General features: G+C 41.0%; 1 protein-coding gene across 10 annotated transcripts in view; it reads left to right on the top strand.

The window, feature by feature from the left end:
* The window catches only part of ncam1a (neural cell adhesion molecule 1a), a 219,453-nt gene that overhangs the window by 131,582 nt on the left and 59,889 nt on the right, over positions 1–27,982 (top strand). For all 10 annotated transcript variants that reach the window (XM_058628359.1, XM_058628357.1, XM_058628361.1 and 7 more), the window contains exons 2-8: positions 14,270–14,344; positions 16,693–16,902; positions 17,881–18,024; positions 21,342–21,479; positions 22,125–22,242; positions 25,063–25,223; positions 26,006–26,148. In XM_058628359.1, the coding sequence (XP_058484342.1) occupies positions 14,270–14,344; positions 16,693–16,902; positions 17,881–18,024; positions 21,342–21,479; positions 22,125–22,242; positions 25,063–25,223; positions 26,006–26,148 (989 nt within the window). The remainder of the gene's footprint in view (positions 1–14,269; positions 14,345–16,692; positions 16,903–17,880; positions 18,025–21,341; positions 21,480–22,124; positions 22,243–25,062; positions 25,224–26,005; positions 26,149–27,982) is intronic.

Genomic DNA, 27,982 nt, shown 5'->3' with positions numbered 1-27,982 from the left:
AATCATTATCAGGCAGCAGAACCGCAAGCTTCAAAAGCCAGTAGCTAATAACAGGAGGTTTTCTCCATGTTTTAGTGCTAATGTTCAAATTGCTCGTGCACAGTCGTCTCCCCCTCTCTGAATAATTTGTCACTTTCTACCCTTTTTATGATTCGCTGTCCTTGTCTGATGCACTTTTGTGTAGGTCACTGTTTTTTTTTGGACAGTGAGACAAAGACTCAAACCAATGTTATTTTAAATATGTTTTTTTACTATAAATTACACTATTTTAATGTAGATATGGAAAGTTATTCTGGAAAAATGTGCAAAAGCACTTATTCTCAAGACATTTTCTGGCCCTTTTACGGTTAAAATAAATTGTCCTAATAGTGTCAATGAAAGGTCCACTGTCATATAACGTGTGTGCATTTGTGGTTTTAAAACTGAACCCAGCTATTTAGATTATCTTTCCCCTTGTTGTGTAAACACTCAGCCATGATGTATCTATTCTGGAAGTATAGATGGTAATAACCACTCAACCTTGAGTCACGAGGCCTCTCGGAGCTGCCTTGAGGGGGAGGCTGTGACTGACTCCATTTTAGCAGGTTCGTCTAAACCACTTGCCTCTGAAAAATGTCTCTCGGGTCATTTAGCCACTGTCAACAAATGAGATGAGGCCGCTGGCCCATGAAGGATAACACAGCAGCAGCTTCTCAGGCACCCAGCGTGTGCAAGTGGAGCTTCCAGTCCACAGCGTTGGGATTGAAGGACAAAGTTTTGAATGCAGTCTGTTTTGGATCATCTTGATTGAAGAGAATACTACTAAGGCTATCATTTTCCCTCAAAAATCCAACAGCATTAATAGTAACAATTAAAAATATTTACTAGAATTCAAATGTATTATAGCAGCCGCAGTCCCGAGGAGCTCTGTGGTAAAATATACTGCAGGTAACCTCAAGTTTATGAACTCCGTCACGCAGCTGGCCGGTGTGCGCCTGCTTATTTATTTATTACAGATATTTATACGTCTGGTATCCAAAGCAAAACACAACCTTTAAGGAGCACAGACTCGAAGCCCAGAGCAACAAAATATATTTGCAGGATTAGCTACAGCCATAGGATGCCGTCATTGATTTGGGATTAACTTTGATTCACTCAAAGTTCTTTCACCGCTGCAAAGAAAGTAAGATTTAAAGGAAAGTGCGGTTGTAATTTGGGAAAAGTAAAAAAGGAATTGATCAGAAAGGATGAAATCTGAGTTGCACAAATGGGTTGCGTTTCCCCCTCTTGACACATCAAAATATTATTGTGAGAGTTGTATGGAGAGAAAAAAAAGCAATAAGAACCTAATGTAATTTTGATGATCTCAGCTGACTGCTGCTGCTGCTGCTGCTGCTGCTGCATGTGGCATATTAATTTCTGTGCTATTGGTATGCCAGGGAGTGTTCTGTAGCACTGCAGTCATTATCAGTCTGGTGAGATTCGGGGCCACCTCAGGGTCAAGCTAAGAAAGACACTGGTGAAAGCAGTTTGGCCCTTTTGGCCTCATTAGTTAATTAGAGTGCAGACAGGCAATTTCACTCACACTGGCCTTTGAGCATGCTGTGAGAGTACATGGCAAATGGAGGGCTTATGCTACAACCCAAGTTGAACTGAATGGAAAATGTCACTGTCTTTTTGTACCAAATGAAGTTTACATTCAAACTTGAGTTATCTCTTTAGGACTCGACCCCAATTAAAGCTGGTCATCAGCCCGTGTTTAACTCTGTAAGTGTCCATAAATGAGTTGATAGTGAATCTCTCACATGCACTGTATACCCATCCATCCTTTTTCTACCGCTTTATCCTCCCCATGAGGGACGCGGCGGGAGCTGTGCCAATCTCAGCCCACATATAGAGACAAGCAACCATTCACTCTCACATTCACTCACGCCTATGGTCAATTTAGAGTGTCCAATTTACCTAATCCCCACACTGCATGTTTTTGGACTGTGGGAGGAAGCCAGAGAACCCAGAGGAAACCCACGCACACACGGGGAGAACATGCAAACTCCATGCACAAAAGCCCTTGTTCTTCCAAGAGGGCTAACCACGACCAGCACTGTGTATCAAGAATGTAAATGATCTTTCAAATAGTTAGATACAGTATATACCATGTGTTCTTAAATGTTCACTCCAAAATCCAATGGAAAGGCACAATATTTCTTTGACTCTTTGAGCCTGTTTAATATATGAAAATAGCACTGTTGCTGCCATTTCCACGACTCCAGTTCAAAGTGAGGAGAACCCACGAAAACAAAAAGTAGCGTAACCCGTGAGAGAGAAGCACAAGCCAAATGTCACCAGTGTGTCAGGTTCAGCCAGCCACATGTAGGTGAGCGGACTCCCTGAATACTGATCTTTACACTTAACAAGTTTACAAGTGTGCTGATTTGTTCTTCAACACTTCAACGGTGTTGAAGAACAATATATATATATAAAAGAAATATTGTGACCTTTGGGTGCTCTTGTTGCAAGGATACCAGAGCATCTCTTTTTATCCCCAGCACTGGTCAGGCTAAAAGAGATATTTCACCAAATATTAACAGCTTCATCTTCCTCTTCTTGAAGAAATTCTGTCCTACAAACGTATTCCACTTTCTTTTTTTCTGGGTCTCACTTGTACTTCTGCTAATTGTCATGTGCCAGGGGATTTAACTCTGTGACAGAAAGACCCTGCAGGAGGTTAATTGGTGGGAGCTGCGGTGTATTCAGGTCAGACCTGGTTCAAATTTCCATGAAGTCATTTCCATGGTCTTCAGTGATCAACAGGTACTGTTGATCTTGTGGAATGGAAACATTTGGCAGCGAAGATTCTAAAACTGGCATGACTGGTTGTAGTAAATAACAGGCTAGAACATTATCTGGTTAGAAAAACAAAGAAAAATGATTTGCCATTACTGTCTTGGCAAGAGTAGCTTACACAGCTTTGTGATGCCCGTGCCGATCAATCTGTTTAGCAACTCATCTGACATTTTGGTCAAGAGCAAGTTAGCAGGGGCCAGATTGTAATGGAAATGTTTTATGGATATTAATGGTTCACGGAGAAAGTCTAATAAATTTGGCTGTTCCATATTTCCCTGTGACATGATCATTTTCTCCGTAACTAACAATCTGCTCCATGGGAATTTATAATAAAGGCAGGATTTCTATGAAACTTTGATGTGGTCAATCGCGATGACTAAATATTAATGTGTTCATAATGATTATTCATTCATTGGACAGTGGCAGTCATTGAGAAGTGTCACACATCAGAGGATGAACTGTTTCCGCCCTGAATCACCGAACAAAATGTGATCTTTTACCGACATCGCGACTGAGTGTCACGAAACATGATGAATGCGTTGGAAGATTAGTATTTGTCTTTTAACATTCACAGAGTCCTCCCATTGTGTTCATGCCAGATTTAGGTCAGATGCTTCAAATTTTCATTACCACTCCGGGCAAGGCTCTTGACTGTGGATGATGATTAATGGCATTATATCTTTGTTTTGTGTTTTATCATCTATTTTTCACATTCTCCTCTCCACCCTGACTGGTTTTTATATGTAATCTATTTACAGCCAGATTTCATGCTTTAGCTGCTTTATCCCTTCTGCCCTTTTGTGTGTCAGTCTCTCCGGGTTTAGTAATTAAGTGCTGTCAGAATGAGATGGCTCAAATTACTCAGAGCAGAGAGGGACATTTCACTGCGTTGCCGCTGTTCGATACCGAGACATTAATAATGACAGAAAAGGAGCAGCTATTGGAAATCTATATGTGAGTTGTTGATTTGGATAACATGAGGTGAGACTGCACATTTGTGATTAATAGTGGAAGTTGAGCCGGAGACGTGTAGGAAGTAGCCCACGTCACACCTTACTCGGTCTCAAAGTGAAGCACTTAAAACTGCTCATTTCTGCACCAAACTTTTTTTTTTTTTTCCAAGATTCAATTCCGTCCACTTGTAATGGACTTGGATGACAAATGAAGCGGAGGCTGATTGGTGATGGGGGCACGGGGGGGGGGGATGGCAGCAACCATAATCCTGACATAGCTGTGTTGGTGAATGACTGAAAGATGTGAAGTGAGGGCGTTTAGTCACTGACACGTTCCTGTCAATTTGACTAAGGCCCCAACACCTACATGCAGCAGACAGCTGCTTTGTACGTTCTGCAGTACAGCAGTTTAAAGATAAGTGGCAGAGAATCCTCGGAAACACAAATTGGAAGCATAATGTTAAAAGTAAATTCACTCAGGAGACTGAATGTAACAGCTGTTATGCACTTGTAAATTTATTTCCATTTAAATGTAGGACAGACATGGAAAATGACTTCTTCTGCGATCGTACGTAGCAGGTTAGTTGCATCATCGCGCGTACGAGCAGCTCCAACAGTGGAAGATCACTTTGGTTTCTGAGAACCAATGCAATACCAAGCAATGCACATATTCTCCTTGGACTAAAATACAGAGCACAACACCAATCAGGTTTGTATTAAAAATAAGAAGAATGACAAAAACACAACACACTGAAGGGACGACTAATAACTTACTTGTAACATTGGTGCCGTGGTCAAACCGACTCTGACGGCCACACACTGCCTCAAGCTGACAGATGAAGCTGAGAGCCAGGCGGAATTTGGAGCCGGTGACTGGAGCATTGGGGGAGACAGCGTGATGATCTGGCTGTCCGTTGACGGCTGAGATGAGAGTGGGCTCGCTCGTTGGGGCCCGCGATGACGACTGAGTGATGGGTCCGGGGTCAGATGGAACCACTGACTGGATGTCAGGGGCAGTTGTCAGTCGTGCTGCCAACTGATCCCACGCGCTGTCCTTCACGCTGGCTCTCCCTATACTATGATCATGTATTTTGTATCCGTCATATGTCGTGTTGTTGTTTTTATGACGTTTCCCTTGAATTAGACAATGAAGTTGACATGACTTGAAGTGGGAATCAGCCCAAAGTGTCTGTGGTGTTGAGACACCAAGATTATTGAGGATCTCTGACTATGACTATTTTATTTGTTCATGGCCTCCAAAAAAAAACCCAATTTAATGGCGATATTGGGCTTGTCCAGAGAGTGGACTGTTGAATAATAATGTAAAACTTAGTCGGATGAACTGGCAACCCAACTGGGATGTTGGCAAAGTAGATCCCAGTGCATTAAACTCTGTGGTGAAAGAGTCCATAAAGGCTACATCCATACTACTCTTGTTTTGTTTAAAAATGTATACATTCTGCTCCAAATATGCCGCCTGTCCACACTCACCTAGAATTTTTAGAAAACTGCACAGGGCAAAAACAGAGACCGCTTCCCGTTTGGTTCTTATTGGTCCTACCTGGTAAAACATTGTTCCATTTGCACTGTGACATCTTCATCAATCTGAAGAAAATAAAATCCCCTGCTTAAACTGATTGTACCTGAATGCTCACATCATAATGTAAACAACTGCAGGCACGTCAGAATGGATACTAATTGCTTCTTCTCACAAATTAGTTTTATCCAGAACTGTGATTTTTAAATGAAAACACGGCAATATGATTGTTGCCAAAGTTAGCCACGTTTGTCGTATATATTTTTTTTTCCTCTGCAGAACTTAAGAAGCTGCGAAAGGTCCTCGAGTCCACTTACCGACAGTAAATCTGCACTTATGTGGATATCAAGGCTAATTATTCAACCAGAGCCTTTAGGCCTTGATGCACACGCTCATTGATTCCGCGAAGTTGCTTTTTACATGAGTTAATAGGCTTTTGAACAGGAGGGTAAACAGGAAGGCAAGATGAGTGACAAGCTGGCAAGGATAGACAACACGATGCAACATGTACAGAGCAGGTATAAATGTTAGGAAGGATATGCAGGTCGCAGATACTTGGGGAAACACTCCTGAGGAGAAACAGGAACTAAAGCAGACAAACTGCCAAGCTGCTGACATCGAATACATGGAATAAATACTGACTTGGGTAATGAGTGTGGAAGGAAGTCCAGGTGATTGAGAAAATGGGAGGCAAAGTCTGGGGGCATCTGCTGGGTAGAATGAGAATGGCAAATTTGGCAGGAAGAAATAAGTGGAGGAGGGCGGGGGGGGGTGGAGGAGGACTGAGCAAGCAGACTGTGACTCAGTGAGGTGTTTTTGTGGAGTGACTGGCATGTCAGGGAAGAGGTTCAGGGAGGTGTCACAGAGTGGTTTGGGTGCCAGTACAGAAGGAGGTGTTACGGCGGCAGCAGCAGCAGCAAGTGGGTGTTTATACAGCACTGTGTAAAGTGTGTAGTCGAGGTTCTGAGAGTGTCTTGTTTTAGTTTGTGGGCACATCTCTTTAAGTCTGCAGGATTGAGAGAAGCGATCGGAGGGACAACTGTCTGTAAAGTCCATTACATTGTCCTGCTCTGTGTGATATCTAACAAGTGCGGTGGGTTTGATGTAACTCGACTTCCAAAGCTTTGAGATCGCAGAAGAAGGCTTTTCTTTTAGAACTAGTGCACCGTTTTCTATGGTCTTATTTTGTTGTTGTGGTCTTTGTAAGATATATCAGTATTTTTTTAGGGCAACATCACTAGAAATATAAACACGTTTTGAAATGGTCAGCTTCATAAAATCTACAGAAGACTTCCTCTTACTTGCTGTGTGGATGAACTGAGTGCATGTACTGTACAGAGTGTCTTAGCTTCAATCTATACTCCCACTCTCATTACAGGCAATGCAAGGTGGATAGTTGCATGAGAAAATCCCTTTGGATTCCAAGAATAGATCCTCCGCAGCTCTCTCTTCACCTGACCTCAGAGATGGGTTTCTCAGGCTGCTTAAATTCAGCACGAGGAACTGCATATTTAAGAAAAACTGATAGTTCATAGCAGTTCAGTATGGCTTACTTTTCCCACATCTCTATTATGAAGCAATACATCATAGTATGTATGAAAACATAGCATCAATTCAAGGTCTATATTGTCATCTCAAGGATCCACTTCAGCTCAGAAATTGGGTTACAGAATTGGGACAGTGAGTGTGTGTCTTTTGCCAGGCCACAGTGATCTATGAGCAGTAGCACTCGGCTATCAACATTCACATATAAGTGCAAAACAATGCTTCTGTTTTTGTTGTTCTTCTTCTTCTTCTCCGAGCAGTGCATCCTTTGAGAGTTGCTTTCTATGTGTATATGTGCCGGTTATGTTTGCATCCAAGTCTGGGGCCGCACGGCGCTGTCTGCGCCCTGCATAGTGTGTGCTTGCTCCATCATGACTTGCATGTTAAGCACCAACAGCTGACTGTTGTAGCCTCCTTGTAATGAAGCCAGTCACCACCGGCTGCCAGGCTTTAATTAGGCATGCAAACCCTCTGATCCGAGACGGGAAAAGGAGCTGCTTCAAAACTTCTGGTTTTTCCCCCGCAGCAGAACCACATACTTCATGTTTGTTTACTTCATAAACTTGCACAGCCGAAAATGAAGTAATGACAGCCATGTGGCTGGTATAAATATTTGCGCGCTCACATAATTTGGAATTAAAGGACTCTGTCATTAAGATGCTAAAAGCCCGTTTACAGTAGGAGGCTGCACAGTCAATAATCCTCTCACTAGAGAATGGTCAGTACTCATATATTTACCGAGTGGTTTTGGTTGTTGCTAAAAACCTCGCAGGCATATTTGCTTTCAAGCATAGAGGGATTATCAGGAAATGAATACACCACTGCTATTATTTCTTCTGCGTTTACCGCGAGTAGCTTTAAACCATCTAAGTTCTTTCCTTTTTCAGGTTTCAAATAATCGCTCGGGAAGCCCGGGTGTGTTGTGTGAATGTGTAAATTGGGGATGATTTGGGGAAAATATCTCCCCCCCCCCCCCTGTCAAAGGCTTCTTGATTGTTACTACAGCGTTTGTGATTCGCTAATTATCCGCCCCATAATTGTTATTTGGCAATCGTGTTTCTTTAAAATTGCATTTCATTTTTGGAAACGATCAATCGTTCAGCCCTTGAGTTAGGAATCTGAGCGAGCGATAACACAAATGAACTGGTTACAGTCTAAATGTTTTCTTGTTTATCTTTGGTTTAATTAAAAGAGCAGTTGTAGATTGCAGTGTATTTATGTAAGGGAGGAAATGTAATGCACAGTGTTTTGTTTTGAGTTTGGGGGGAAACAACTAACAAACTCATTGTTTCGACAAATCTGTTCTAGTTAGTGTATTGATAAAAGCGGGACACACTTTTGGGTGCTTTGGCTTTTACGAAACACTCGTCTACTTAGTTTTTTAGGAGACATTTTCATCAGCAATCACTCAGCAGCTGTGGATCCCACACACAGTTTAATAACTCCTGAGTTGCTGTGGCCTAAAATTGCCTCTATTGATGTTTTCAGTTAACAACCTGTCTTTTTTTTTCCCCCCTCTCCCAGTAAAAGAAAAAGAACAATTTGCACTAAGTTTTGAAGATGGAAACTGTCCTGTCTAATTATACAGCAGTGGTGCTGTCAAAGGCTGAAAATACAAGCAGAGAGAACGCCAGGATACACTTTTATTCATTCAGACGACAATTTCCAGAGGCAGAGCTACTGTACATTGAGAAGTATGCACAGTGGTTGAATTGGAATACAGCTTTTCAGTCATTGGGGAGTTGATTCCAAATGATTATTATTATTATTATTATTATTATTTTTGATGGCCCATGTTTCCGTTAATATTTCAAAATCCCAGCCATGCATATTTAATGCCCGACACACAGTATTCTTAAATAGACACAGGTACCATGAAACATACTCACACAGTAAAGGTTGAACAAGTTTTCATTGAATTCTGGAAATCAAATGTTCCACAAACTGTAAACAGAGCAGGCAAAAATCTAATTATTATAAACTAAATGAGAAATAAACAATGAATTAACCAGAAATACATTATGTCGAGTCTGACTCCTTTAAATTAAGACTACACGCTTATCTCTTGCGTTAACTTTGAAATGGATAATGAAAATTAGGGAAATATGTGCGACGTATGAACACACACACCAAATTTGCTGTTTGGATTCAGCTTTGGCGCAAGAATCACACGGGAATTACGGTGGCTATCTTCCCCAGCTTCGCCCCAGTCAGGGTAGATTTCCCCAATGAGTTCAAATTGTTTTATAGTTAGGTTCGCTTGTTAAATTATCTCATAGGTATCTGAATATGTAATACTTAATAATTGATTTAATTATTTAACATAAACCCTTCTTCAGTGTCAAACTTCAGTCACAGCAGTCACTTTAACTCGCTGCTGGCTAATTCAATCTTTGTTTACCAAGTCTTTAAATATTATATACATATTTTAGTAGCCTGCTCCAATAACTTGTGCCAAAATCTCCCCCAAAGATATGTTGCTTTGACCAAATATTCACTTGCATGAGTCACATGATTATATTAAAGTATGTAAAAGAAAAAAAAAACTCTGCAGTGAAAATATGATGGTCAGCCACACAATTGCAAAACAGTGACAAATTCTTCTCACCATGGCTCAGACTAACTAACGTGTCTTTTACGCTTTTCTCTTGCCGACCTTTCAACATGAATGTCGGGATCTTGAGTGACGACAAAGTAGTTCGTACCTAATTCTCTGGTACTTGACGAATTGTGAAGTTTGGCATATTTTGCAAGGTATTTTCTAAAACCCTAAAGTTACTTTATCTTTGCTTTCAACTCTGTTGCAGAATCTGCTTTTTTTTGATTGAACACCCACTCCAGTCAAGCTCTCATGTCTCGCTCTACACTTTATTAAAACCAGACTCCTCTAAAAAGACATCAAGTAATATTTGGGTGGTGCGGAGCAACGTTCCTGTCTCGAAAGGGAGACATTATATTATGCATATAAAGATGAGCATTGTGCCAAATATGATAGCAGCGAGAGCAGCCACGCGTATGACAACAAAGGATGTAATTCAGAATAATGTCCAGCGGGCTTGTTCTCCACTGTCTGAACGCTCCTTTCCCCAAACAAATGCAAATGTCTTCATCTCTGTGGGAATTTGTCTCATCTAAATGATACAAGAACGGCTGCTTGTTGAAGAGCATGGCTGACGCGACTGTAGGTGTCAAGAAGGACTCTCTCGGAGGTTTGGAAGTCTTTTGAGAGGACTGGAAGTGAGGGAGCGGCTTAGTGGGGAGATATTATATTGGTGTCAAGACTGAGAGCATCAGGGCAGAGATAGCTTCATCCTTCGCGTAAGCCCTCGCGTCACTAAGCCAAACGCTCCTTTTTCTATCTGCTCCGTTAATCTACATCTTCTCTGCTTCTGGCCTCAATCGTTTCACTTTAAATCCATAATGTAGCTGAGGTGTGCGTCCGAAGGATCGCACTGGTGTTTTTGCACACAGTTGCATACATTGCAGTCAGCTCTTTTCTATCACATCAATACAAGTTCATCCAAGTCACACAACTCTGCAGATCCCACGCAGTACACACTCACCTGCCACTTTATTAGGCACACCCGTTTAACTGCTTGTAACTGAGCGTATCGCTGGCGACACGTTTGTTCCAGCGGTTTCTGAAAGCGGAGAAGTTGCACGTCAAAGACAACGTGTGGTTATTACGGTAATGTCACTCGCGCCGTTTCAGGAAGCTGGAGAACCCTGTACTTAGAGAGACAGGTCTCAAAAATATTATTGTAAATTTTATACTGTTCAAATTTAAAATTTAAATCTGTTGCGTGTTCATTTTAAATTGTTAAAACAGTATTTTAACATGCAGTAAATTGTAAATTCTGGAAAAATGGCCAAAAGCACTTAGTTTACAGGACATTCTTTTGATCTTTTATGGTTAAAATAAGCAAAAGAAAGTCCAGGTGGACATTTTGAGGGTTAGTTGTTAAAGGGTTAATAAAAACATCTACTCAGCCAGTCAAATATGACCAATTTTAACAACCTTAAGCTTACATATAATACTGTGTTTTTCATCTCATGGTATAACTTCTGGTAAAACCAGATTATCCATATTCTCTTCATCCAAATGACAGAATAACAGCAAACATACAGGAAGCAGACGGGCTACAGTTTTGTGTGTACCTAATAAAGTGGCTGGTGTGTGTACCATCAAAGATACACATCAAGGTGTGTCATTTTTTAATGAAACTGAATCTCTGACACGTCCAAATCGTGTTGCCTTGTGGAGAATCCCTGTCCATTTCCCACATTTGTCAGCCACACGTTGCTCTGCGGAAAAGCGACGCAACGTTTTTATTTTAAATGGCACCCTCTCAAAGATGTCCACTCCTTTTGATCAAAACACGTAATTGGTGATTTAATATTCAGAGAAACAGGCCAAATGCTGTGTTTCCGTTAATATGCTGTGATCTATTTGATTTGTAATTACTATACGTGTCTTTTTCCAAATGGACCTCACACACACACATTGTCTCAATGTAGGTTTACGACTGAACCCACTTTAATTTGTTGTATTATTACTCTGAGTGAAATCACCACAATTCCCATTGGACGGTGAAGGAATTGGGTTTTAGTGGTTGTGACTGTGATGAGACTCATTCTCAATGCAATTTGTCTTCTATTATTTTCTCGTCTGGATATCGGTGTTAATCTCTTTACAGGTTTTTAACGAGTTTATGTTTTGAAAAAAAAGAACATCAACAACTCTCCAAGCAGCTCCTTGTTTTCTGTTAATTTAAATATGGTGTGAAAACGAAGCGGACGAGTTATTACCATAATATTGTGATTTCATGCGTGTAATTATTGAATGGCAGTTAAAGTGGTTTTAACCCTTTAAAACCAAAGCCTCAAAATGTCCGTCTGGACTTTTTTGTGTGCTTATTTTAACCATAAAAGGGTCAAAAAATTATCTTGAGTAAGTGCTTTTTGAATTTTTCCAGAATAACTTTCAATATCTGGCAGTTATTTAAAATTTACTGCATGTAAAATGGAGAGAAACAAAAGGTTTTATTTAGATTTTGCATATTAAATTTTAAATTTGAACAGTATAAAACATATTTACAATAATATTTGTTTGAGTTTTTGTCTCAATGTCCAAAAAAATGGCAACGATGCACAGGCGTTTTTCCATCTCTCTCCTCTCTCGCCGGCTCCCTGCAACAGCTCGAGTGAAATTACCGTAATAACCACACGTCGGCTTTGACGTGCAACTTCTCAGCTTTCAGAAAGCGTTGTCGCGTAACTACGGTAATGCAGAGCGCACTTGTGCAAACCTGTCAATATAATGGTACAGTAAATTCCTCATTTTGGAAAACATTGCAGTTGTTCTTCTCAATTCTTTCCACTTCTTAGTGGTGGGAAAAAAAAAATGTATATCTTGTTTTATTTCGATATCTCCCAGCCCAGACAAGTCCCACTTTCTGCGTGATGTGTGAGAGTCAACGGTCACTTCTTCATGGACGCAAAAGGCCTTTTAGTGACAGACACTGAGGAAATAGCTCTGGGATTAGCTGTCTTTCCCACACTTGCCTGAATCCCCGTCTGTTGTCTTTAGTATTGCAGATATGATCAGTCGACTTTTGGTCCGTTGTCTTAGTCTTAGGAGGCATGACCAGGGTTTGCAGCGTATTATATCTGTGATCTTTCTCGATGAGGGATGGGGGGGGGGGGGGGGAAGATATGTTGTTTTCTTTGTATCTGCATGCAGGCTGTGGAAACAAACACACTGTGGCTCGTGGTTTTACTTACCTCCAGAGGGCTGCACGATCGCCTCAAACAAAGGCCAGGTCATTCATGTGGCAGAGGCAGATTTCTACTCTAAATCAATATCTGTATGACTTCTTGACGAAACCGTATTATTCCCCCCCTCCTTGAATAGCTGAACGGAATCAATACGTGAGATTGGTGTTGAGCAGGAAAATATCAAGTGACATTTTAGTCGTGTCTTCTCTCCGTGAAGGAGCAGTGGAAAAAAAATAAATTAAAAATGTGATCCTGTAAAACCGATACATCAGTTTGAGTCAAACCATGTAAAACTCCATGAAGGAGAGGGAAAGTCCGTGTTTAGAGCTCCCAGTTTCCCCGCGGACCATAATGTCATGTTATTGTTGATTGCAGTGTTTTCCAAAGTGTTGGCCAAGGCCACCTGGTGGGCCTTGGAGGTATTGCGGGTGAAAAAATTAACAATAATAATGAGAATTCCTATTTATATTATAAGAATTCATAAATTACCCATTATTTGTCAGCTATACACTTTGTGGTGTATAGCCCCTCCCCCCTGCTTTGCAGTCTGTGCTGCACTCCCATCACCCAAGAATTTGAGTCTTATTTCAAAAAAAGAATAATCAAATCTTGTCATTCTAGAGCAAGGATTTTGTGCTTTGACATGTTGACACTTTTCAGCGCATATGCAAAGGTTTTAATTTTATTTATTTTTTTTAGCTTGCATAACGGAACAAACACCAGGTGTTCATCCAGATGACTTTTAAAATGTGTGTCTGCCTTTCTCTGGTTTTAACTGGTGCTGAGAAATTAAATGCATTGCGGTCTCAGTAAAAGGTTATTTTTTGATTTATGGCATTATGCCTTTTAGGAGAAGCAGGGATGGGGTGGAGGGGGGGGGGGGAGTAGCACAGCAGCACCAGGAATGACTCACTGTGGTGGCTTTTTAATAAATACCAAGTAGAAAACAATAAATCCTGAGAAACTGGTAATGAATATGATAAATATAGGTGCGTAGATGGCTGAAGATGAGTTCATTTCAGTCGTTAAAAATCCAAACCATCCAAAATACCAAATTATTTTTATTAAAGTTGCTGCACTGAACCTTCATATTTTCTATTAACTGTTTGCACTGTTTACATGGAGGGGATGTGTTGTTGTTTTTCAAAGCAAATTCACAGAATGACTTAATATAATAAGGTGCGGTGCCGCTAATGCCATCTGTCTAGGCGGGGATACAAATAGAATTATGGAGGATGATAAACATTCACAATTTATTATCTTATATGAAATTATTGTGGAAATCAACATAAAAAATATGAAGGATGTAAAAAGAAAAAAATATTACTATATATGTTCAATATATCCCGAGAAGTAAAAAAAAGAAACCCTGACAGTTCAACAAGGTCATTGTAGGAAATGTAGACTTACAACCCATCTGCACATGGAGATGTTGCACTTTGGCGAGCATAAATATTTCATCCCAGAGTTCCATTCATTGAGGGGTATGTATGAGAAATGGCTGCTCTTTTGTCAGGCAAGGCAATTTGATTCTGAGCCTTTCCATATTGTGCATTGCCCTCATGTCACCATTTGTCCTGATGAAACCAGAGACTAATGTATGTCTCGTTCTGTCTTCCTTTTCTTTACACAGCCTCCATCCAGGTGGAAATCACTCCGACACAGGGAGAAATCAGTGTGGGAGAGTCCAAATTTTTCCTCTGCGAAGGTAAGACTGATCTCAAACATGCCGCGTCCGTCTCATTTATGCTTTATATCAATTTCCCCAAACATTTATTTTTTTATTTTTTAAAGATGACGAAGCGTAGTGACTCAATACACAATAGGAATCGTGACAAGACCAAATTTGTTTTTAGTTTATGACCGTTTTGCTCCCATTTTTCTAACACAGAATGCTATTTTGCTATTTTGAATAGACGTTACAAAGAGATGTTTGATGTCAAGCAGCTTCATTCAGTGCATGTCATTTAAAACATACTGTATACACATGAATCAGTGGCTGATGCTGGTCTTTAAAACAAGGGAAGCTCATTTCTTGCACTCTAGTGCACATATCAAGAAAAATATCAACAATATGACTGAGCAGCCCTCTTGAGAACGACTGCATTACACAATACAGCAGTATTCATTTACATTGTTAAATACAAGCTCATCGGGTCCAATTGAGAAATAAGAGTGTGAACTTCTGCTCAAAATTCAAAGATTTAAGACATTTCTATAGTGAAGATAAAATACAAGGATAGAGGTGTATTCTGGGATCAGAGTCGGGTACAGAAGTGCGATCAGGGCAGTTTGGAGAGAGGTGCGGTCTGAAGACGTAATGAGAGAGAGGGGTTGTGCACTTTCACTGCGTTTCCACAGATGAATGTACAAAGACGTGCAGTTGTCAGTTTGTCAGAGATCCAGGTGGTAAGTCGGTACTAAGGTAAGTCGGCTGCCCTGGCATTGTAAAGGAATCCTTAAGCCTGGTATACACTGTACAATGTTTGGCAGTCTCAGATCAAAGTTACACAACGTGAAACAATCACAGTGATTTCTTTGATCGTGGCTCTTTCTGACGTCTTAGGCCCCCTTTACACCTGGCATTAGGATGTGTTTGCTGTGATCCGATCGCACTTTCACCACATGTATTTACACCTGGTATTAACATGCGTCTCTGGTGTCCTCGTCAAGATCCGATTGCTATCCGATCACGGTCATTACCACCCCCCCCCCCCCCCCCGTAAGTCACATCGCCTTCTTCTTCTTCGGTTTTCTTAAATAGACACAAGTGCACACACGAAATGAATAATGAAAATAAGGGAAATAAGTGTGACATACTAGCCCTTTACTTGTAATTCTTTTAATTTTAATTATTAATTTATGTCTTAATAGAGGTAGAATGAAGTGTTAATATGTGCTTAAAAATTACTAATAAAGGGCTAGTGTGCTACTTATGCATGTTAGTGAGCACCTAGTTAATGGTGAATATGTGTTCTTTAACATAAAGCGTGACCAACATTTAAAGACATTTTTTTATAGTTGACATATTATCTCATAGGTATCTGAATATTTAGTACTATTTTAGGCATTTAGTGAACAATGTGGGTCGTGCCTTGTCAAGATCTTTCTGGTGAGCTTTTAAGTTCATTGTTCGGTCTAGGGAAAAATAATAAATGAATAAAAACAAATGTATCCAGCCTTGCCGATAGCCAGCTAAGTGTTACCCTTCACCACGAGTTGAGTTTGGTTTGGCTTTATTGTTTTGGAGTTGAAGCAGAAATATTTGAATCGTCAAGTCGTGTCAAACCAATCGCACACCATTAACATTAGTCATTTCAATTCATATATTGAATACACCTCGTTTATTCTGGGTAAACCGAGCCTTTACAAAGGTTTATTGTGAAAGTGTTGAATGAATACCATCTCGTTACTTGCTGCTGCTGCTGCTGCTGCTGCTGCTGTGAGGTTGAACCCATTAAAGAACATTGTGCATCAAGCCTCGCAAATGAGCCTTGACACGTTGCTTTAAAAATGGTACCTGTGTACTAGTGTGTGTGTGTGTGTGTGTGTCTTCAAAGGAATACAGCGCTGTTTTCGAATGAAAAGAATGTGAAAAAGCTGAAGTCTGAAGAAATAAAACAAGTATCTCAGCACGCAGGGAAAAGTGTTTTTATGTTATTTTTCAATGTCCTGCTTAGCCAGTGGATGGATTATCAGTTTGCATATTGGGTCTGATCTTGAAACGGACATCTCCTACAGTGAGGTCTTCACAACAAGAGTTATTGATTTGAGTGAAGATATGAGAATTATTATTATAATATTATAATATTATTATAAGATATATATTATAATCCGGTTTGTATTTACTCACGAGAGCACAGTCATTTCACATCTTGGGTGAAACGCATTGATCTGAAGTGATGCAAACGGCATTCAAACTGTTGCAAGAACTCAGGGGGAGGGTTCAGAAGCAAATAAACAACTAATATCTGACAAAGCACAAGTACTAAGCATCATTTGACATGTTTCCATCCGGTTTCTTCTTCTCCCTTTTCTTTATATTCCGCTCCACAGTGGTGGGCGACGCCAAAGACATCGACTGGTACGCCCCCAGCGGTGAGAAGATCCTCCCCAACAGGCAGGACATTTTTGTGAGCCGCAGCGACGAGAGCATGTCGACCCTCACCATATACCACGCCACCGTGGACAACGCCGGCATCTACAAGTGCGTGGCGAGGAACGGGGACAAGGAGGCGGAGGCCACTGTCCAAGTCAAGATCTTTCGTAAGTGAGAGAGTTTTGGAAGAACACCTTTTAAATGACGTTGACCGCCTTGCAACATGTGTATTAGTGATTGATTAGTGAAAATTGACAGTGTGAAAACAGAAATAATTGTGTTTTTTAGATTAGTGGAATTCTCCCAAAGGTTTTGGCTGCAGTAAGGCTCCAATTGAAGAAAGGTTTTTTGGTTTTTTTTCTCCCACTGTCTGGACACAAAGACTCGGTGAGCCAAAATGTCACCCAAAGTAAATCCAGCTCACAAGAATAACACGCTTTGAGCCTCAATGGAAGCAGTTCTCACATCAGAAGAAGAGGAATTGGATATTTAGGTGCAAACCTCTTCCTTGAGGTTACTTTTTTTTGTGAAACAAATACTTTGCAAATATAGTGTAATTTCATTTGTTTTATTAAAGTTCTGCCTGTGGAGTTTTGGCGTTATACTGTGGTCATCGAACCATTCATCCCTTCCACAGTAGCTCCTTTTTTATGTAAAAAACTTTCTGTTTGCCTTTGTTTTTTAGTTGTTTTTTCTTTTAAAAATTTGTGTCATTTCCAAGTTCTGTTTCAGCCGCATGTATCATGTATTTTTAAAGATAATCTTTCCCTCAGTTTCATCTGGTCTGCACAAGAATATAGCACTTCCTGCAAATCTCACTACATCTTTTATTCTATTAAATAGTTTTGACAGATAATTCATACGGGGACATATAGTTTCTATCCGCAGGTTCACTGACTTTTCTTTTCCCATTCATTATATTTCAGGTGGTTCACTTGAATGCTTTTGACTTTACCACTTATTAGAAAAAAAACTAAAAACCTTTTATATTCTTTGCTTCGCTTTGAATTTGGCTTTAAATGAGGTGATTTCAGAATGCTTACAAAACAAGGCATAAAGCTTAAAAATGGGTGACACGTGGGTTTGCACCTCATCTGAACATAAAGACGTGTGCGTAACTGTGTGTCTGTCACGTGTCTTCACAGAGAAAATCACCTTCCAGAGCGCGCCGAGCCCACAGGAGTTCAACGAAGGCGACGACGCCGACATAGTCTGCGACGCCGTCAGCTCGCCGCCGCCAAACATCATCTGGAAACATAAAGGCACCAAGATCCAGTCTGCCAAAGATGGTACGTACTGCTCCTCTTCTCCTCCCGCACGCCCGTCTTCGAAACTTGCCTTGTCAGCAAGGCGGAGCTTTTTAGACCTCATCTATGATTCATGAAGGTGAACGTTAAGTTCTTCAAACGGAGAAACAAGAGACACCGAGAGCAAAAAAATGAATCCAGACGCTGAAAGGCAAACGTGGAGAAGAGGAAGAGGAAGAAAAGTTAACTCGCTGGGTTCAGCCGTGGCTTTGCTTTAACATAAAATAAAAGGCTGTTTAGTTTAGTTCAGGCACGGTAGTTGTTTCACAGAGGCAGCCTTGTTTCTGCGTGTTTGATCTTCTGACAACAAAGAAGAAGTGCATCCTCTCCTCTCCACCGTTTGATTTTTACCAGTTCTTGCACACTGGAACATTACATTTTAAACTCTTCTACTAAAAGTGACTGTGAGTGTCTGAATACTTCTGTTTTGGCTTGAAAGGAAAAGAAAAAAAAAAGACAGAGCGATTCCAATAGTGAGTTCCTCTCTCAGGAACAAAAGCAGCCAAATACCCAAGGAACCTGTGCATTTTAATCCCTTTCTTCCGTGTTTATTCACATGTTCCAACCAATTACTGCTTTACCAGTGAACGCGCTTCGCAGCTTTGAAGCGCGACACAGAACTTAAGGTATTTAGCGCCGCCGTAAAAGACACAACTATGGAGACGTGAAAGGTGCCGCCGCGGCAGAACAATTTCGTTAAACGTTGTGTATGAAACCGTGAAAGTGAGCTCGACTACAGCTGCGGTCCTCAATGAGAGGAGCCAATTAGAAAATACTCTGCGTGCTCCACTTCTGCCAATAAGACGAGGGGGGACATAAACAGTGTAGTAAAGTGTATTCATGCACAGTTCTTTTTATAAATAATTAATCTGGCAGCTCAGGGCAGCCAGTAGCTCCAGTATTTTCTTTTTTGGAGAGAAGAAGAGCAGCTCTGCCTTCAACTGAAGCTGAGCTGCGGTGGAAATGAGGCGAGAGATGGAGTTTTGTTTCACACTTGGACTGGTCCCGGTTTAACCTTACAGTAACCCCTCCCCCACTGACCGCCGGAGAGCCGGGAGTCACCACAGGGTTATGCTAAGCCAGCCTTTATTCCTGGACTCTGGTCAAGGAATGTGTTTTTCACTGGAACAACCACTAAATGTAACCAACACTGAGAGCTGAAAACCTCTTCTGTAACTCCTGTCTCTCGGTGCAACAGTTTGACCTCACCATGAGCTGCACGTTGAGCCGCCTCACCGTCACATTTGTCAATGTGGCACATTTTAGTGTCTTTATAACACTTGGAGCTTTAAATCAAATGTGGTTTTTGACATCAGGGTGTGGAGATCAAATCCTATTTAATAATATAGTAATAACCATAATATGTCAACACGTACGAGTGAAATCCTGCAAACCTTTTTACTGCATCCAGCTGCCACCTAAATAGGCTAGTAAGACACAACGTTATGTTTTTTAGTGGAAATGACCTCCTTAATTTTGTGTTTTGGTGCATTTGATATTGTCAATTTTTTAGTCTTTATCACTCACACATTAAAATACATAGAGACCCAGGAAAGTTAAGTTATACACTTAGTTAAAACAAGTTAAAGTTGTCTGTGCAGTAAAGTGACAGGGATAAAACACTCATTATTTCAAGCCCACATCCTCTCAGCCCTCGGTATATAATTATTTGCCGCAAGTGACACATGCCTTATTTCATACATTTGCTTACACAGTGGGATCCTTTTGTTAAGCAGACAGATAAATTGCCATCTCATACACACTCAGTCGCGTGGAAACTCCGAGTGGCAAAATTGGACTCCAGCTGAGAAACCCTTACACCCAAAGACCGGTCTGTGAAAGTTATGCTTAACACACAAAATCCTAATTAGCTTCTATATTTAACGCCATACTTCCCCCGAACAAACAAACAACAACAACAACACATGGCTTAGTTATTTTTTTTCTTAAGGCCCTTAAAACGTGGTCAGGCCCCTGGTTTTGAATAAATGCTGAAACTTCTTTTCGGTTCAATTTGTGCATTCATAGCGGGTTTAATTAGCGGCGCGACTGCTTGTCAGGCACTATGATGATGTAAAACACGGCAAAAAATGTGGTGTGGTGTGGGCACGGAGGGCTTCTCTGTGTTCTTCTAACCACATGCCTCATTACCAGGGATAATTGGGATTTTTCAAATCTGGCTCCAGTGTCCTGTCTGAGTATTCAAGTACTGACTTGAAAAAACAGGACTCTATAGGTTTAAAGCTGTTTTTATTAGAACTGGACACAAAAGTGAGTTGAGCGGTGGAGGGAGATGGGCAGCGATGTGAAGCAGACTGGTTCTGCTTGGGCTGATCTCGCAAAAAAACAAAGAGTCCAAACAGGCGAGATGAAGGGAACCGAGCTGGACAGGGCAGACGACGAGAGAGGATTATTAGAGTTCTGACAAGAATGAACACATAAAAGAGAGCGGCCAAAGCGGTGTACCTCAGGTGAAGCCCGGGTGATAATAAGGGGGATGTGACACTGGTGTGAGATCAGGGCTACATTTCAGATTAGTAGGCTGAAGGCGATTCTTTTTTTTTCTCTTTCGTTTGAGGTGACTCCGGACTGTGAGGACACAGAAATCTGACGGCTAATTCAGATTTTGATATGCGTTCTGTGTCACTTCACTATGATCACTGAGATCAGAGGTGCTTATCCAGGCAGCGCACGTGCACTGAGCGTTGACGTCAGTGACCGCGGAAGCACGACCAAATCAAACATCAAATTTTACTGATCCTATGTATGTTTTTGTTGATGATGCATGCAAAAAATGCATTTGTGTGCATGCATGCTGTGTGGGGGGGGGGCAGTCACATGCGAGACCTTTCTGAACTGTAATTAATCAGATTTACATCAGATTGGAGCTCTGTTGGCTGTTAATCATATAACTAGCCCAGGAAACCACAAACCTGCAGGGAAAAAAAGACACAGAAGGAAATGAAGGAGAAAGCTGTCATAACAATTTGATTTTGTAATAAATCAAATTCAAGCCTTTTACCTCTCTGTTTGATACCTATTATCTTCAACATCACATAAAAACATGCGCTTCCCACTATTTGTTTTTTTAAATGTGGCTATTACGAGGGAAAAGGACATTTCTGTAAATAAAACACTGAACATCTTCTTCAAAACTGTGAAAAATCTACCAAAAACAGCAAAAGAAACTACACAGGCTACCCGATATTCTTTTCTTTCACCATTCCAACCTTAATCTTGAATAACCATCCTGTAGATGTGAAGTTATCTATCTCTTTTTTTGTCCGCCTCCGTTCCAGTGCGCTACAGGATCATGGATAACGGCCACCTGCAGATCCGCGGCATCAAGAAGACAGATGAGGGCACGTACACCTGCGAGGCGCGCGTCATGGCCAGGGGAGAAATTGACTTCAGGATGATCAAGGTCGTTGTTAATGGTAAGCACTTCATTACTGTCACCTTTTTGCTCTCTGTTGTGTCCGGTTGTGAAATAATGAGCTGTTGCCCGACGTGGCAGGGGACTGCAGTCATTATCTTTATACTTTAAGTGTGGTTTTTGAAGCCTTAGATGTGGTTCATGCGCCTTTCTTTTCATTTTTAACAGCAGAAGTGAATTTGGTTTCATTTATTTACTCATTGAAACTTTCAGATGTGTTTTTTTAACAACGCAGCGACTTATCTCCGTATTCTTAAACCAAGTAAAACATAAGATTAAAGTCGTGTAGCTTTGTTGTCCTTGCTGAAACCTCACATTTATCAAAGAACCAACACAATTAAAGTACCTAACAGTGCCCTAGTAAAGGAAAAGCTATTCAATACTGACTCGTAATACTGTGCAGTATGAAGGTTCCACACTTCAGCTGCACGAACCCAGCAAGAAAACATGAGATTGAGGACATTTTCATTATTTTTTTATTAATTGTCAAAATATATCATTCTTTAATGATGCAAATCTAATCCAAAACTGTTTTGTTGACTTAAGGGTGTTTAGGGTTAGAAAATGGGCATGTAAACAACTTACTGTAGGTTTAAATCTCAGTAAACACTCAGTAATAATATAACGTCTGTAATCTCTGTTCCAGTGCTCCCCACCATCCGTGCCAGGCAGTCCGAGGTCAACGCCACGGCCGACATCGGCAGCTTTGCTGTGTTGGCATGCGACGCCGACGGCTTCCCCGAACCCACCGTCACCTGGGCACAGTATGTCATCCACCGCAGCACATTCAGCAAAATCTGTTTTTGTATTTCCTTGATTTCTCTCACGATCACCCCGGATTTATGACCTGGATTTAGAATGTTCCCTCAGTCGCTGGCCGCGGGCGACCGTTGAAACTCAACTCAAGCGAGTCCGGTGCACAGTTCTCTGAAAGCTTTGTTGGGTTGTTACGACCAATGATAGGGTTTTTATTATATCACTATATCACTATACTTGAAAACTTAATGCACAATGAGGAAAATGAGGACCTCGGCACACAAAGGTACTTCCTTTATGTTAATTGAAAGCGACACAAAGCTTAGAATTCATTCCGGTGTTGTCTAAACTCTCAGCTGTGGCTTTTTCAGCAGCGAGAAATCACCGCCGTATTAAACGTAGAAACAGTGGCTGGTTGATTTTTTTTTTTCATTGTATTCATTAGAATATGTGTAAATCAAGCTGTGCTCAACCAGGCCTTTCAAACGCCTCCTTGTCGCCAACTACGTGCAAATTGCATGTTTCAGGGTTAGCTCTAATCCACCGGGGCTGCCCACCATCTGTGCCTGTTCATAAATTGCATCTTTTGATCAAGTCGGAGATAAAACAATGTAAACCTTTTCCCTCGCCGGTGTCGCTGCCTGCTCCTCACAACCTCGCAGAGCCAACGTGTTTGTAAGAAGCAAAAAAAAGCAAAAAAAAGAAAAGCGATTTTAAGGGAGTTTGTGTATGAATTTGCACGCCCTCGTCTGCATACTGTGTGGGAGAACTGGTGAGATTTACATTTGCATTTGCACTTAGGTTTGTAACACGAGTGAGGAGGCACTGATGCATATCATTTCTGCTTTGAATTTGGTTTGTGTAATTATGGAGTTCACACCTTTTACGCGTGTAAACCTCCATATAATCTGCTTATTAAAACAACATGTTGTGCAATACGTAAACAGATTTTAATTAAAGTAAAATTAACGTCAGTTTATTGAGCTTATGTGGCAGTGTTGTTGATATTAACCCTTTCACCAATTATATAAGCACACCAAAGCAAAAAGTACTAAAAATGTTAAAAGATAGGAGTGAATTTGTTAATTGTGGAAACACATCACAGTTCAAAGTTCACTTGGCTGGTTTTTATGAACAAAAACAAAAGAAAAAAGGCTCTATTTTATGACCTGTGCACAATTATTGCTATCACAACTAAAAATGTGATATAAAATGAATCGTAACTTTGACTCAACAACACATAAGAAAGCCTTTTAAAAACTGGATATGTGACCTATAAACACACACCCCTAGGATGTCCATATAAGGAGTTGTGTATTATTCCCATGGCAAAGGTTTAGGGTTCAATAGACTGTCTGCGATAAATCTCGAGAGTCCGCCTGAATTGCTTATTTCCTTCTTTTGTTTGTTTGTTTGAACATAATATTTAATGACTACACCTTGCATTCGGTGGCAAATATGAATCTATAAACAGTGACATTTACAAGCCGTGAATACGATGTTAACAGCATCCCCCACCCCCCCCACCCCCCACACCCCCCCAACTATTTCCTGTATTTACTTGACAAATTCCAACTTTGTCCAAGTTCAGCAATTTGTTCATCCAGCCACGATCCTGACATCCTCTGTATGAGGTCAGTGTCAGTCCACTTCCTCCCTTGTTCCAGCAGAGCACGGCGATGAGAGAGCTATGTTTTTATAAGAGTTTTCTTTTCTAGCGCTGAAGGTTAAACATGTTATTATATCGTATTTTGTCTCACCTGGAACTTAAAAAAAACAACAAAAAAAAAAACTTTCAAGGTAATTACCAATGACTCTTCACAGCCCTATTTGATTTCCCCTGAGCTGGAATGGCAGCTAAATTCAGCGCGCATTTGTGATTCTTTGTCACCCACTCAGCTGCCGCTGATGAATTCTTAAATAAAGAACCCTTTGTTTTGCGGAAAATAAGGAAATATGTGCGTGAATAAGAGTATTCAATCGATTACTAAATTAATCGACCACTATTTTGATCATCGATAAATCGGTTTGAAGCTTTTTTTTGTGATTAAAACAAGATTTCCGAATGTGTATATGTGAGTATTTTCTTCATTTCTTTGCTGCACCTAACAAAGAAATCATTAAAAGTGAATCATTTTGTTTCGTGGACAAAACAAGACATTTGAGAACATCGTCATTTCCAGGTTTGATGAAGGTTTTCTGATATTTTATGGACCAAACGGCAGCTTTTACTCTCCAGTAAACAAACCTGCGTGTGCTGCTGTGGCAGAGAGAGAGAGAGAGAGAGAGAGATGCAGCTCCCGATCATGACAGAGTTAAGATAGACAGTGTGGTTATTGGGAGGACAGATGGGAGAAGTGGTGGAAAAGCAAAGGGGTAAATCTCTATTTGTTCTGCTTTTCTAGCACCGCTGACAAAGCTGTCATTCACTGTCTTCCTGCAAAAAAATACTCCAAGAGGCCATATACTTAGTTCTCCACAAAGCCTTTTTTGTTTTGCACAGTGTTGGTGCTCAGGGGGCAACAGGATGTTCCCTTTAAAAGTTGAAAACAAGTGCGTCGTCAACTGGCCTTCTTTAAAATACAGGTGCGACCTGAGGCAACAGAATCTGTGTGCAAATATCCGTGATGTTCTCAAAAGCTTTTTTTTTTGTCTGGTATTCCAGCCTCGCTCTCGTCCCGAGATAAAACATCAAACAGATCGTCATCAGAGAGCTGAGGAATGTATTAGGCCCCTCACGTTAGCAAAAACGCCTCTGATACGAACTCCTCCATGTCTTCCTCCTTTCTCTCCCCCCCCCCCCCCCCCCCCCCCCCCTCTGCTTACAGTAACAACGTTGTCCTTGAGCGGGGTGATAAGTACACCATGAAAGACGACGGTTCTGAATTGGTAATCGCGGATGTCACGAAACTGGATGAAGGAGAATACACTTGCATCGCCAAGAACAAGGCGGGCGAGAAATCCGTGGAAGTCAGCCTCAACGTTTTTGGTAAGAGAAAACCACCGCATTTGCATGTGACGGCACACAGAGAATACTGTGACTGTTGTTTTCTTTTCCCTCTCTGTCCTCGGCCTTATCTTTTTTGTGCAAATTGACATTCGACTCCTCAGCTGTATGCACAGTTACACAGCGTGAAGTGCACAGTTTAAAGAAAAGCATGTCCTATTGAAAACTAATTAAGGCCGCCCTGAGGACGTCCAACGATATCGTTGTTCAGACTTTCTCTTTAACAAGGAAATGTTCGCCGGCCTTTATTTGCAGCTCTTTATTACAGCTTATGTTAATGGGGAATCGGACTGGAAGCCTAAAGAATTGTGTATGTATAGCAGTGTTAACAGGACCAATTAATGGTCGTGTACAAACTTTTTTGGTATTTTGAACAGCCGTCTGAAAACAGGACAAAACTCTGGTGAACACGCTGCAAACAAGCTGAAATTCTGTAGTTTCACGATGAGAACTCCAGCTCCCTCCTTCATATGCTGTGACCCTGCCTCTTCCCCATGAAGGATGGATAAGAGTTAATCCCCGCTCCATCCTAAACTTCCCTAAAAGTGACAAAAGTTTCCTCCCTTTGTCACACACGTGGCATTAAAACCAAAACACAAGGTTGTTTGAAAGACAATGCAACGAAATGACAAAGAAAGTGCTGAAACTGTGCCGCAGCGAGGGAAAACATCACAGAGGACATTTTCTGCCGTGTGCCGATTGTTGTTATGAAGGTGTCTACACGTCCACGTTTCAGTATTAATGCCTCGGTGTCTTTTTTTTAGTGCCGCCCAAGATTACCTACTTGAATAACGAGACTGCCTTAGAGTTCGACGAGCAACTCACGCTGACCTGCGAGGCCTCGGGCGACCCCATCCCCACCATCTCCTGGAGCTTTGAAGACAAGGTGTTCACTGAAGGACAGCAGGTACAGAATTTCTTTCTATGAAGATCCTATCACAGACTTTGTGCTCAGTCTCCCTGCTAATACTAAATTCCACTTTCAACATCATTAAATAACAACAAGTAAATTCACTTATTCATAATAAAAAGGCACTCCAGAAAGGAAAACATCTTTTAATTACCGTATTTATTTTGTATGTTTAATGTACATATTTGATCCTGTTAAAGACACATAAGACTGACTTGAATGCAGAGACAGAACCTTCCTTCAGGAAGAGCAGTCGCTCACAAACCTCCACTAAACTGTCACAGATTTGGGAACAACCAGGGTTTGACTCTAATCTGTCAACGTCGCGAACGCGTCCCCTGCTATTGACGGAGAGATTTGTGAACCAAATCAGTCACTTGTCCACTGACATTTCCCTCATTTAGTCTCCAAATGGCTTCAGTTAACCTTGCTCCTTACCTTCTCCATCTCAATCCACGACGAGCCAATCACCTGGCTGATCGGTTAAAAACTGCCAGCGCTGCGTTTTTTACGCTCCAAACTTCCACTTTAATTGCATTGCCACGTGAAACATGAATTTGCTCTTTGAACCGTTGCATTTGGGCGCTGCCGTTTGACATCCTTTGTTAATACTTTGAATTGGATTAATGATTTTGTGTTTCCTCCGTTTCTAAAAGTTAAAGGGAAGGAGTTTCGCTGATTGCCATGAAACCAATTCTGTGATATTCTCCAGCGTTTTGAACAGTATACGCAGCGGCGGCTCTCGCTCCCGCGTTAATCCCCAGCATTTAAAAGGGAGTGTCGTCGCAAAACGACTGTGAAAATGTTCAAAAACCGGTAGAAAATGAAACGCGGACGAGTTGAAAGTGACAAAAATCCTTTAAAGTGGAAACAGATTTCAGTGACAACGATAAAATACACTTTATCGTCCCTGTGGGGAAATCATTTTTGGGGCTCAGCGGTGCGACACACTTCACAATTAATAAATAAAAGCTACACGTATCACAGCTAAACGTAAAACTATTATCATTTGGCAAAATCTTATTTAAAGCGCTGATGGAAAAAGGGACAAATAAGTTCTAACTAAATGATTAAGTTCAGTTTCTTCTGCCAGATGGTAAAAGCTCAAAAGCACAAAGGAGCGCTCGTCGGGTGCTCGTCGAAGAACAGACTGTCCATAAAAAGTTTTGGAGGGGTTTGATGTTCTTCTGATGCAAGTAAATGTAGTTTACAATGTTGGGATTCTAAGTCATAAACAAAGAGAGCGACAGATACAGAGGTATAACGCAACAAAAGCACTATTTAACATGGCGCCACGTAACGTTATGGGTTTTAGACTTATATATCTTTTGTAGTATGTCCTCATTTTTCTCCGCGTGTCCTTCTGAAGAGCAGCAGATAACACCAGATTAAAGCTTTGACTATAGTAAAAGGGTAAAAAGGCTTTTCAAGGCGCCTGCGCTCGGAGTTTTCCTCTCATGAATTTCCGCCCTTATATAATGTAGTGGTTTCAGCACAAAAGAGAGAGAGCATCTCGCCGAGTCTGTTGTTGTGCCCTTATCAGCTCATTAAAATGGTATAATTTTGAAAAAATCATCCACCTTAACGGTCTCCGCCGACACGTGCATCATGTGAGCAGTCGATGGATTAGTCACTTTAAGGGAAGGTAATTTTCTGCTGTGAATGCAGCGAATAGTATTAAGATAATTACCTCGCTGCCTCTATAGCAGCTCCATGAATTCAGGAAGTTAGAGTGAGTCCGCTTGCAGCTAAAATAGCTGTTGCATTAGATACTGCACCAAATTATGCATTAGATTATACTGAACATCTTCATATGACTTCTGGGGAGATA

The sequence above is a fragment of the Solea solea genome, chromosome 4, assembly GCF_958295425.1.
Source record: "Solea solea chromosome 4, fSolSol10.1, whole genome shotgun sequence".
Classification (NCBI taxonomy): Eukaryota; Metazoa; Chordata; class Actinopteri; order Pleuronectiformes; family Soleidae; genus Solea; species Solea solea.
This window is presented reverse-complemented; position numbering and strand designations above follow the sequence as displayed.